General features: G+C 40.7%; 1 protein-coding gene across 1 annotated transcript; it reads right to left on the reverse strand.

Moving 5' to 3' along the window:
- Positions 1-247: 247 nt before the first annotated feature.
- tmem38b (transmembrane protein 38B) lies at positions 248-12,443 on the reverse strand. Its single transcript, XM_005720411.2, has 6 exons — positions 11,925-12,443; positions 4,663-4,819; positions 4,164-4,348; positions 3,928-4,015; positions 3,349-3,466; positions 248-1,238 (listed from the first exon to the last, which is right to left on the reverse strand). Exons 1-6 carry the CDS (start codon positions 12,046-12,048, stop codon positions 942-944), a joined length of 969 nt encoding a protein of 322 aa, XP_005720468.1. The 5' UTR covers positions 12,049-12,443; the 3' UTR covers positions 248-941.
- Positions 12,444-13,845: the final 1,402 nt, after the last annotated feature.

Genomic DNA, 13,845 nt, shown 5'->3' on the forward strand with positions numbered 1-13,845 from the left:
TATAGTGGAGGTTACTTCTAGACGTTGCGCTGCTTTGTATCAACTTACAAGAAGCTAAAAGTAGTCATTACTTTTTTTCCTTTGACACATGAAGCTGAACAAATGTAGCTAAGAGAACTTCATTAATAAGGAGAAGATTCTTTCAAGGATAGACACATTTTAAAATGTAACTACTGATATGTTTGGCAATTTAAACCCAAGTGCACTCGTGTTCACTGAGCAGTACAATAACACCATAGGCAGGAAATCACATGCATTCAAACCTGTTTATTCTCATGCTTTCAATCACCATTCAAAGCATTCGCCAGAGTGACTGAATAAAACGGTCCTCCATTTCAAAATGTTACACATTCAAGAGTGAAATCATTATGTATAAATAAAATAAAATCTCTGGATCTCATAGAATAGAATTTCTTTTTTCCTTAAAAAAATGTAACCACTTCAGAGTAAGAAATTTAGCATTCACACGAAGCAGAATATATACAGAGAGGAATGAAGTACATTCGTAGATCAGCAGGTGCACAGCACTGGTCCCCAAAACCCCTGAAATTGATTGTTCCCATTATAAATATATATTTCAAAAATTAAGCTACAGCCCAGAGATAGTTTGATGTTCATATCCAACAGCAGGAAAAGCATTACAGTACTTTAAGGATGTGGCGATTATCCCAGAATATAAGGTGCAGGGCTTTTGCTGGAGTTGGCTTTTATTGAAATTCCTTTTCAGCAGCCAGCTTGAAATCACTTTCTAAGAAATGCAAAAGAAATCGTTTAGAGAAAAAGAAACATGGCCTTTTAGCCTGAAGAACAATAAGCGTGTCCCTGCACAAAAGACAAAATGGAAAAATAAAGTTAAAGTGAACTCCTGACTTGAAATGTGTGAATCATAAATGACTCCAGCCCTGCTTAGAGGTGAAAAGGCGCTACAGGGCGAAGGCTGACTAGTTGGTCTTTTTGCAGTTTGTTGCCGCGGCGTTCGGTGACTCCTCTTTGGCTTCGAGCGAGCTGCTCTGTCCCGTGGCTGGAGAAGTTGGGGTTTGCTGCCCCGACGATCCATTCTCACCGGACTCTTTGGTGGCGGTGGTTGTCTTGTTCATGCTGCTATTATCGATGCAAGCGCTCTTCACCTCACTGGTGAGGGCGGCATAAGGCGAGTAGCCAGCGAAGAGGGTCTTATAGAGGGCTGACTCGATGGTGGCAAAGGGTGAGGTGGAGGAGCCCGTCAGCATCATCCTTGACTACAGAGCAAAACATACATGCGTCAATACATGTGTGAAAAATTTAGAAAAGGATGAGACATTTAATGACATTTGGGAGAGAATAAATTGTCCTTCAACAGAGCAGATGTCCTGAAATCAGCTATAATGACCATTTTTTAAAATAATGAATGGATCACATGGCTACTTCTATCGCTTTACTTGAAACCTTGCTCTTATAGTTCCCTCAGCCACAGCAGGAACTTCTCTATGCTCCCCGGCTAGCTTGGTACTCTCGGTTGCTCCTGTATTTTCAGAGCTTGCCATAATGGATGGATTGGCATATCTAGTGTGGGACAGATATGCCAATCGGCATCATTACACAAACCTCCTATTTACAAATGCTCCCCCATTACTGTCATGTGTCTCCGCCTTGGTCTCATATCAAGAAACAGTGTTAATTTCTGCACCACCCAATAGGCACACCAACTAGTAGCAGGGCGTTACTAGTTGGCAAATATAGAGATCAAAAGCCCACATGTATACACATTTTTAAACATATGTATAAATATTGATTTCCTTTGCTGTCAGAGACTGACTGCAAGTAGTAGCGGTGACCATAGCCTCTTTTTCACTTGTACCTACTTGGCTTAACTCAGTCTTGGGGTTTCCCATTAGGTAGTAGTGCCTGGTACCAGATACTTCTTTTTTAAATACCTACTCAGCCTGGTGTCCAAGTGACCTGACAACGAAGGAAATGCCCACACACAAACCAACATCGTGGTCCAATGACCTACTGCGTACCTGTAACATCGGTTTAGCGGTAGGTATACCATCGCCTCAATGCCCTTCATTGTTGTGTCGTGTTTGCATCATACAAATAACGTTACAGGAAATTTGGGCTGCCTTGTTCTAACAACCCCACCCACATTGAGGTGGCACTTAATTGTAAATGAAAACCACGTTGAGCCAAGCTGAGTGGGTGTTAGTGGGAAAGGCGCACATGTGAGTGATCAATTTGCAAGCTGATTGCACATGTCCTCCAACTGTAGTCTGACTGATAGTGACTGCAATCACTCTGAGACAAGGTTTGCAAACAGCTGCCGTCTAATTTAGAAGCTGAGTTGGTCCAGTTACGCTCAGCAGCCCCGATGAGCATAACCTGTCTATGATCTGTCATTGCATGCTGGTTATATTCATATATAAAACCAATGTTGCAGAGCACATATTTATGAAGGTGTTTTAACTTGTTTCAAAATTATGAGGTCAAGTTAGGTATTACCGCACCAAAGCCACTTTGAAGATGGCAACTGAGTGCAAGCGGTCGCAGCAGAACTGATCCCCATCTTCAAAGTAACCATTTCAAAAGATAACAAGCTAGCAAGTTCATCACACAGTCACAACAATGCTGGTGTGGTCTCTGACCACTGCTTGTGACTGCAGCGTTGCACCAATGAGGTCAAATCAAAAAGCAAATAAGAAGAAAGAAAAGATTTCAGCTTATTATAGACAACAAATTGTCACCTTTCATAGAAAGCTGAACAACTGTAGTCCATCTCACACAAAGTAAATTTATGAGCATTTACTTTTCATTTGGGAATAAAAGCGAACATCCGCAACACCGAGAACCCAAAATAACAAACAGCAGGCCTGGACACAGCTCTTAAACGTGATGAAACTGTTTGCTGTTAATTTGACAGATCAGAGTCAGAGGGAGCTAACAGAATGAGAGTTGAAAGAAGACGTCTTAGATTTATCTGTGTCTCAGTCAAGAGCACAAGTTTCCCAGAGTAGAGAAAAGTGGATGATGCAAGCTGATGAAAATGATGCAAAAGCCCCAGCCCTACGGGTAATACCGTACTAATGTGAGTCACCACGGCGAAAACTTCAAAAAAAGCAGAGCGAGAAAGGTCATTTAGAAGACACGATAGCACCGATTTGGGAGGAAGCTGTGGCACTAAAACCTTTGCTATACCCAAGTTTTAACTTAATAACAAGAGTGGCATTTATTCATTTCTTTTGCTGCAAGTAGTCAAGCTAAACAGATCAAAAATAGACCTCCTTTCTTTGGAATTTTCCAAATTACTACAATCTTGAGTTATAGCCTACTCATAGGTTCAGGTTTGGAGTCCAGGTTTGGCACCAGACTGACCTTGTTGACAACAATAAAGACGGTGTAAATGAACATCAGGTGGTGCTTCTGGAGAGGCAGGTAGTGTGTCTGCTGCAGAGCGAACAACACCGCCCCGATCAGGGTAATCTTTGTGGGACTAAAGAGAAAAGCAAAGAAAAAAGATAAATCCTAACAAAAACTGAAAAATAGAAGATAAGTATATACATACAACTGAAATAAATCACATCTTGTATGCACAAATAAACCAGGGCATGTTGTTAACTTTAGATGTGTCAGGCTTCCAGTTGCATAAACTGCATCTTCAGCATGGTTGAATAGTGTGGAAAGTCTGGAAATTACCCTCATGTTTATGCTCATGTTTATGTTATTACTGCGGGTAAAGTGAGAGGGATTGATGCCACTTTAATTTCTGTATGACTTGTTGAAAAGCTACGAGGGACCATGAAAAAAAAAATTGCTTGCCTGGTATATAGTATAGCATTAATATAACAAATTACAGTCAAGATAGGACAATATACTTAATGTGCATTAAAAATTACATTTTATGACCACAAAAATATCATAAAATAGATATTCGAGAGTCTGTGTGAGGCTTACTAAGACATTTTGAGGAGCTCATTTGTCTCTGGTTTCCACACTCCTCGAACAAGCTGCTCAAAATTACTTATCAGACCACCTCCAGCACCTGGTAGGGAGAGTAAAGAGATATATGGTTGCTATGCATTAATATGTAAAATATGTGTGTTAAATATTCAAATATTTTATGGTTACTTGAAAGCCCTAACATGCAAAAAAATAAATAAAAAAGCCCCGTCACACTCATACCTACTGACCTCTAGCCCATCCGATGGCAATCATAACAAGAAGGCCGTCCTTGTATTTGCTGTGAGCCTGAGTCACCCCTCCAAGGACCTTCCACGTCCTCGTCACTTCCTTCATCCCTGACAGCACCAGTCTGAGGGGCAGCGGCGATGCACATGCATACACCAGGTCCATGGGGCAGTAAAACACCAAGTACCTAATAGAGACACACAAGGCTCATTTAACACGTGGACACATGCACATTTCAATGACATGGCCACTAAACAAGGCTCAAGGTGATTTTGACAGCATTACCCTCAGGTCTTTGTCAAGTACCTACATTCACCAGCAGGGGGTGTTGTAAATTGTTTGTGAGACAGGTGTAATAATACAAGCCACCAGCAGAGGGGGCCAAAGACTTATTTAGATACAGACACTAATTCACTAATTCAAACCCCTCTGCCTCTTTCTTTACTACAATCTACACACCTTATTTTTCAGCTTTAGATATTTCAACCATCAGATATTTACCATATGACTGAAGCAAGGAGAACACCGGTGCTGTTGGACAAAGGAGCGACTGGTGGCTCTGCCAGCATGATCCCCGACAGCACCGCTCCCCCAAAACAGAAGAGCATGGAGCTGAACCAGCAGGCTAAGGGGCTGACTCTGGACACCTCGAGAGCTCCTGTACAACAGCAAAAATGGATAATAAAGAAAAACAAACATAAATGATCACTATTATTGGGCAGGTTCTTAGAATAAAGAGACTAGCACTGTGAATGAGTAAGATGTCGTTTACACTGGGCTTAACTTGATACATAAACCAGTTCAATTTGAAGATAACAGATAACTGGAACATAATGGAGTTTGATACTCTTTCATAGACATTGTTTGAGGTTCACAGATAGACTGAACAAAGAAAATAAGCTATTTGTCAATCACAGCTGCAGTATGAGTGACTGAAACCATTTACACAACATCTACATGACAGGATCGGCCAAGACTCAAAAGACAAAATGGACTGTTAAGCATGAATTAGCAAGGAAGCTGCTTTCTATTAAGACCTTCAGGTGTAGATGTTGTTATACCAGCGGATTTTAAAATCAAACAATCAATATGATTCAAGTGCAGGATTTCAGCTTTAATTCGAGCGGTAGTGGCCTTTAGATGTGCCCGGCCTTTACTGCAGCGGCCTGTAGTTGCTGCTTGTTTGTGGTTCTGTCTCCATGCAGTTTTGTATTTAATCATTGAAAAGCTGCTCTATTAGGCTGAGGTCAGGTGACTGGCTTGGCCTTGAAGAATCACAATTCTTTGCCTTGAAAAACTCTTGGGCTTCTCTTGTGGTATACTTTGCCTCATTATCCATTTGCACTGTGAAGAGCTGATATTTGCAGCATTTGGTTAAATGTGAGCGGCGAGTATAGCCCTGTGGACTTCAGAATTTATCCTGCTATTTCTATCAGCAGTCACATCATCAACCACTGGTTGAAATACATGCCATAACTTTGACAGATGACGTGTATGCTTCAGATCAAGGGCTGTTTCTCCCCTTCTCATTCTTTTTCCTCCTCCTATCATTCTGGTACAAGTTCATCTTGGTTTCATCTGTCAAAACAATTCTTTGAGACATGTACAGCCTCTTTCAGATGTTTTCTAGCTAAGTCTAGAAAACATCTGAAAGAACTTCCTGTTCCATGTTCTGTGCCAACCACAGTAACCTTGTTGTAAACCTTCTCCATTTACATTCATGAGGGCGTCTCTATACTGTCGACTTAAACAACAATGATACGCCTGCTTCCTTGATACTACTATGGACTTGTATAGATGCTATGTGGGGAATTTTCTTAGGAGGAAAGAAGGAGTCACAGATTACTGATTTGGCCACTCCTAATGTTATCTCTCTAATAGGTTTATTTTGGTCTTTCAGTCTAATAATGGGCTCCTTTACTTGTGTCACCATTTCTTGGGACCTATTATTGAGAGTTTCAGTGAAGCAATACCAAATGCAAGTTGAATACTTGGAATCCATTCCATTTCATTCATTACCTTAGTTTGACATGAAATAATAAAGTGAACAGGCCTCACCTGGCCATGAAACTACTTGTCAGTCAACTGTCAATTTACTTTTGAGTTTCTGAAAATAGGAGGCTGTATAAAAAGGCTGTAATTCCTAAAGTGTTAATACACTACGTTTGTTAAAACCCCTTGAATTAAAGCTGCAAGTGTACACTTCAATCATACCTTGACTGTTTGTTTGTCTTGTTTTTTTAAATCCACTGTTGTGGCATGGTGAGCTAAACTTAAGTAGTGTAGCAATCAGTGTAGGCACTGATGTCATTAGATCTCTCTTTTAAAAGGTGGACTTCATCATGGGTGGCCTGAACTGCTAATGTTTTTATGCTACAATATCAATGAGATACACACATTTCATGCAGTACTTTTTCTGACATACTCTAATACAATCCTGGAATGCCTTGTCTGCCTCAACCAAAATTAATGCTGCCAAGGAATATACATATGTTTTGAAATTAAGACAGGTAGCTCTTAGTCAGTCCTTGTGTTACCTGCCCTTAGTCAGTGTGGCCACACACAGGACCAAAATGGTAATCTGGGGATTACAGAAAGATTAAAGACTCTTGGAGTGAGATTGGTAAACCAGGAGGATTTAAAGCTGCTTCCTATGTAGCCTCCCTCGGCCTCACGTCTGAGTTGTTCACTGTTTAACTTTCTATAGAGTGGCAGTTCCTTAGAAAGAAAAAAAAACAACTTTAAAATGAGTTCAAAGTTTCTACATGAGACAATTTGCAGTGGAGGAAAATGTGAAAGCTGATGTGTCTGGTAGCAGACACATGAACCTGTTAGTAAATGCAGGATAGCATCTCACTAATTGCTTGCATGAGTCACGGGTAAAACTCAACACTGAATACAGTAAGTTTTAAATTTCACCTGGACTTCCTCCTGCACTGAGATATCACATATACGAATAGAAACGCACCTGGCATAAAGATACAACAGGTAAGCAGCCAGTACTAAAGGAGCTTATTCACTGATATGTCTTTGTATAAAACTGAAATTATACTCCGTTGCAAACACAGACAGCTGGAGACCAGACGGCCGAGTGATCAATCCTATTATACTTATTTGAGGTCCACTGCCTGGGCTGATGCATAGTTGGTGGACTGTCTCCTCTGACTAGTTTTGTGGTCACAAAAAACAAGCAGGTACACAGATGTATGACTTTAATGAATGACTTGTTTTCCTTGGCACAGCCCCAGCTTTTTAGTATAGAAGGCCATTCAAGAATCTTTATGGACCATTTCTAAAAAAACTACAGATTGCAGGATGGTCATCCGGTCGCTCAGATGCATCACCAGTTTGCCAAGGTCTGAAAGAAGACGCAAACTGTCAGCCTCAGATGGGAGGAAATTAGTTAGGATGCTCGGGAACAATACATGAACACAGAGGCTGAAGCCTGCCATGAACTGGAAACTGCTGGAATACCAGCATCACTGCAAAGTGAGTTTTACATCACCATAAACTGAGAGGATGCTGACCAAGAAAGAAACCTTGGCAACAAAACTGAAACCTTTCAGCTTGACTGAAATTTGCAGCTTCCCACATTGATGAGCCAAATGTGTTCTGGAGAAAGATTGAGCTTTTTGGCCACAATGACAAGATGTATGATTGGAGAAATAATTGTGAGTGAAAAGAACAACATACCTGCTGTCAAGCATGGTTGTAGTAGCATCATACTCTGGGCTGTGGTACTGGTAGTCAAGTGGTACTGGTACATTTCATAAAGTGGTTGGAATAATGGAACAGAAGGATAACCTTCACATTCTTTAACTTGTAACTTTGACACAATTGGGTGTTCCAACAGAACAACGATTCTAAACACAAATCAGAACTGGTTTCGGAACAGATAAATCTAAATTACAATGACATTCGTGCCCACAATGAGTGGATGTAAATTTTTGACCACAGTTGTAATCTTATGCTTAAACATGTTAAAGTCACATGCATTAGAAAACAGATGGAAAAAGGTATAACTTCACTTTTCCTCACAACTAAGTGTGGGTTCCAGCATGCCACAGACAAATAAACAAACGGAGTGAGGAATACACTATAAAGTGGCTGCAGCTCAGTGTCAGCAGATTTCAGCCATCACTGTGTAATACTAGGATTTCTTTTTTCCATGATTGCGCTCAAGAAATCTGATGTAACACACCTCATGTGGTTAAAACGATGCTGGGGAGGGTAAATAAAAATCTCAGTGGGGAACAGCAATTTAAAAAAAAATGTCTGACATCGTGACAGTTATTTACATCCTGTTCTCTGTGATAGCCCCCAGCCTAAACCCTCGACACTGCTTTTTGTTGTTGTGGTTGTTGCAGTGCAGAGTTTACCAATGCACCACACTGCTTACACAGTAAACACTGTTGCACTGTCATCACCTTTAGCTCCACAGCAAAGCAAACTGCTGTAGTCAGTGTGTGTTCCCGATGGGTCGCAGAGAGATTAAAGATGGAGGGAGATCAATTCATAAAACATGATGACATCTAAAGGTCGATGAAGAAGCAAACAACAGAAAAAAAAAATACCATTTCCGCTAAAATATAAGTGCACTGCTTAGAGTGCTCTGACATGCAAAATGCCTTCCTCTGGTTTTGCATTGGAAGGAAGTGGATTTACAAGTCAAATTTGAGAAATGCAGATGTCTTCCTTCCTTCTTTTCTCTCTTGCAGTTCACCTGTTCCGCAGCAGCAGTCTAACAAAAGTCTTTCCGTTTTAACCAGGATAACATCTAACAAATATACAGACCAAACACAGCATTATCTAACACGGAAACTCTGTTTTTTTCATTCCTCTTAATGTGCAAATCTACAAGTCTTCTTCTTCCTCCCTCTGTGGACAGCATAATTATAGCCAGCTTTAAATACCAAAAAAAAAAAAAAAAACACCTCTGCTTGTCTCTGGCTTAAAGAGAGGCCCACTGATTGACATATAACCACTGCTCTCCTTCCTTGTCCCCGTCCTTCCGTTTTCCTCACACTCCACTCTCAGCAGTGTTTATAAAGGAGCTTAAAATAACTCCGTAATGGCATAAACACAGGGGGTAGAACAGACAAGCGCCTTCAAAATACTCGTTTGTACAATATGTGTGTCTAACGTGCAATTAAGCTGAACTGAAACTTGTTTTTCTTCTTGCTAACGGTTGAGAACATCTGGAGCCGCCCCACCACTGCACAGCACGAAGGTGGATTTGACATAGAGGAAAGAGAAAAGAGGAAAGAGACTAGCGAAGGAGGGGTGAATGGTTTATGGCATTCCTTTCCTTTTTGGGGGGCTTCCTGTGTGTTTTGTGCCTTGACAGAGTTTACTGTTTCTTTTTAAATGGCCCAGAGATTTAAATCTGCTCTCGGCCATTCTCTCAGTGACCTTTTGTTTGTTTGTTAAGCAAGTCACTGATCGTCACCAAACTAACATGAAGTGAGCGAACAAGCAACGACCGACATGAGAATTTTGCAAACGGTGTTGTCAACACTGTCGCTCCCTGTGATTCTTTCGTCCAGCCAGAGACAAACAGACCGGAGTAGAGGACACAGGGTTAAAAAGGTCACAGTAGCTCAGATGCTTTGCAAGGCAAGTTCAAAAATAGCCCGTAGACCTACAGCAGGGGGACTACAATGGACTGTCCACGTGCTTGAGTCAACTCTCTGTGCAGTTAAAGTCCACCTGTCTCCATAGCCACTATCTTGGTGACATAACATGGCTCGTGTCCAACCTTGGTCTTAGCTCATACAATAGGCTGTGACACAGATAAAGCATTGGGCTTTTAAACTTTTGTGACGATGATCTCTAACTACTGCTACAACGACAGACTGCAGACGACAGAACTAAAAGGTTTATACTGAGGCTGTGGGGAGAGCTTAATTGCTTTTGCTTTCCTGAGATAAACAAGTAATGAGTCATGAGGCTCCAACACCAAAATTAAGTTGCCACTTTTCCAAGTTCCTCAAAAAAAATACCACACAGTATGAAAACAAACCAATCACACCATCAAACAGAGTTGTTCTCACGGTGCAGAAGGTAATAAATAATTATGAATATAAAGGTGTCAAGGGTTAAATAAAAAGTACCATGATGCACCGCAATAAATGTTTGATTTACAGCCGTGATTGCACTAGGCTAAAAACCACTCTGCAATCTGTTTCCCTTGTTTTGATGACTCTGTAGTGTCTACCAGAGGGCAACAGGTCAAACAGCAAGGGTCCAGGGTGAAAAAGAGTCCCTATTCATTTTTAAGGCTTCTTGAAATATATCTCGCTTTTGCAATCTCTTCCAGTGAGGGAAAAGGAAAGCCAGTAATCTTTTGTGCTGTGTTTAAAATCCTCTGAATATGCGCTGCAAAGCATCCGCAGCACACCAGTATGCTAAATGAGTATGGTAAAGTGAGAGGTAACCAGCAGGTAAAGGGGTGGACGTACTGTGAAATTCTGAGTTGATACCAATATTTTTTATCATTGATTTTTGACAGAAACTAAGAAATCTTCATTATCTAGAAAAACAAGTGTACTCATTAAAGCAAGTAGCTGAAAATCAATGAAAAGCTGATGTGACGCAGCATATAAACAGGCCTCTATTTGTGAACATTAGCTTTGTGCTAATAGGCTGATATTTGCCAGAAAGACTGATAATGGCTGTTGCTGATGTTCAGTCAGCATATGGGTCCATAGATTAAAAGACCACACAATATGAAGTAGCTCCACCCTTGCTAACAGCAAAGGCCACTGACAGTAAAGAGCTAGCTGATTGGACAGTCCCTTTGAATGCAGGACCTTGTTTATTTGAGTGGAATTTATCCATTAGTATTACTACTTAAACTTAACAGATCTGAATACTTAAACTGAACAAAGCTCTTCACATGCCTAACTCGGACTGTTCTGAGTTTGATTATGCTTCTGGCTATAGTTTGCTTGAATTCATTAATCTGTGCATTTTCTGAACAACATACCATGATATGGTTCAAACTCATCACCTGGTCTGGCCCAAAACAATCAGTCTATGTAAAGAAGTTAATAGTAAGGTCCAGTAATTCAGCCATAGCAATTTTTTAATTTATTAACTGCATAATTTATCAATTCAATTGGATGCAGTGCACTTCTATATGTAGCAGCACTATTTATATGCAAACTTATCCAATTAAGGTTCAGATTATGCTGCGTGCCAATTAACCCACAAATTAACAGCCGTTATGTTTTACAATACTGATAAATAATTTATAATCTGTAAAAACGCTTGCAACTTTGCAGAAGCAAAGCGGATGCCTACAGCGTGTCTGATTTTGCATAACAAAATACTATTTAGTTTAATGTGAAATATTACCAGTAAAAACAGCAAAGAAGCACTTTAAAAAATTAGACTAAGTGGCTCAGATCTGAACCCAGTGACATATTAAGAACCACTTCAGCTAGGAAATATGCAAATAAGCACATGAAATCGTAAATATTTTATGAGTCCTATGAAACGAGGCTATATAAACACATTTAAGCAGCACGTGCGGGCTATTTGTGCGTTGTTTTCAACGTGAAGAACCTGGAAAACTTTTCCTTTTTCGAAACAGCCCCATTCCCCACCGACGTGCCACGCAGTCAGGTAAACTTTAAACAGGATGGCTGGAGGCCTGATATTACAAACTTCAGCCAAACAAAGTTAACAGAAAGAAAAAAGCCACTTCACAGAGTAAACTTGGCAGGAACTAGAATCCTCAACGTCCCGTAAACACTCACCTGGCTGCTCCCTCAGAGCCATGACAGAGACGATATAATGCGCCATGTCAAAGAAAGGAAACATGGACAAGTTTGCCAGTCCATGAGAAAGTTCGTCGAAATGCAGCACACTGAGAAGATCCATCTTTCTAGAACAATTCGGCAGGAATGAGCTTCCAGACGAGGACTTGAAGCGGAGTAAAGGCACCGGTCCAGCTCAGAGCATCAGGGCACAAACTTGGCTTCATCCGCAGTCTTGTCAAGTCTGTCAGAGAGGCTGCTGCTGCCCAGCCGCTCGCACCAGGTTAGCTGACCCTTAGAGTAACTGGGGTTTATGTTGCTGGGCAACAGACCTGCACTATCGTACAACAGTCATTACTGCTGTTATCTCTTCAGCGACGCTGTCATCGTCGCATAGGCGGAATTCCTGCTCTACGTGCCGCCATGCTAGTGATGTGGCGGGCGGAGCTAGAGAGGCTCGGTGATTGGGGGAAAGAGTGCACCGCGAACCAATCGCTTGTCAGAGTGTGGCTTTCTGAGGTGATCGACCAGGGATGGGTAAAAGTAAACAAACCGCTTTACGTACCTTTTGTTTGCCTGTGCCTTTAATAGGTGGAGCTTACAGGTAGTCATGACACATGCTGTAGTCAGTTTGAAATATATTCAACCACTGGTATTGTTTTACTCAGTATATATTAACTTTAACTCTTTATTGTCATTGCACAGTCACACTTTATACAATAGTACAACGAAATTGGAGTAGCTACTTCACCACATCGATGCTACATGAAAGGCAAGCAGTAATCAGAATAAATAGCATAGCCAGCTGGATGGGTAGAAAATTAACATATAATGAAAAGTCAGGTCAGGTGTAAATTACCCCTGTTGACTATTCCCCTCTTGTAAAAGCTGCCCTTGTGTCTCTTTGTGACCTAATTATTCTGTTGTTATTACTTATAATATAATATCACACTTTTATTGTTGAAAGTTGGACATAATAGCCTACAAAACGTGATTTATTATCTGTTTCAGAAATTAGCAGGCTGCACTTCAAAAAAAAGAGCCATATATAAATGTATCCAAATGTTTAGGATAGGTCTACTTTACCTCCTGGCACTCTAAAATCAAAGATCAGAGAAACTATCTAAGTGAGAGGATGCAGGCATGATACTAGAAATCCCTATATGCTGTTGTTTTTGCATGGGTTAACTTCATTGGGCAAGCTTTAAAAACGTGTCGACATAACAATCGTGAACCCTGTTGTCATGCAGCATGAGCCTCCACCCACCAGTTCCAAGAACAGTAGTATTCAGGTTTTACAATGAGCTGTAAAAACGCTTCAGTTAAACAGCGTTAGAATGTGTGGACATTCACACTCTTTAATTGCACACAATCTTCTGACACACATCTGTGGCAGTAACAAGAACAACAACAAAAAGGGAGGGAAAGTAAAGAAAGAAAACATGTTTAAATCATGTGCTTAATAAAACATTAACCAGCTTACAGAGGGTAATATAAAACTGAGAAATTTCAGGTTGGTGGGTTATTTGTGAACTTTTGCAAGGCTGTACCCTTCCCCTTTTGCCATAAGTTACTAACTGCTATTACAGTGTTCAGGCAGGAGCATGACACCTGGTGGTGACTGCATGTTAATGTTTCCCAGTCTTATGTTTGTTTTTTTGATGATGATGAGGATGATGATGATGAGATAGCCTTTATTTGTCAGTTGCAGGTCTTTTGCCCACAACCGAGATGACAGACCTTGCCGACCGTACATACAATACACAAACATCACATTGGGGAGACAGGTCAGGCTAGGTAGCGAGGAAAAAAAACATCGAAATGTGTAACACAAAAGGATAATACAGGAATGCACAGATATCAACACACCATAGCACAATAAACACAGACAAGCAACGTGGGAAAGTTTTTGCTTTCTTGC

The sequence above is a fragment of the Pundamilia nyererei genome, unplaced genomic scaffold, assembly GCF_000239375.1.
Source record: "Pundamilia nyererei isolate P.nyererei 1_Seehausen unplaced genomic scaffold, PunNye1.0 scaffold00002, whole genome shotgun sequence".
NCBI lineage: Eukaryota > Metazoa > Chordata > Actinopteri > Cichliformes > Cichlidae > Pundamilia > Pundamilia nyererei.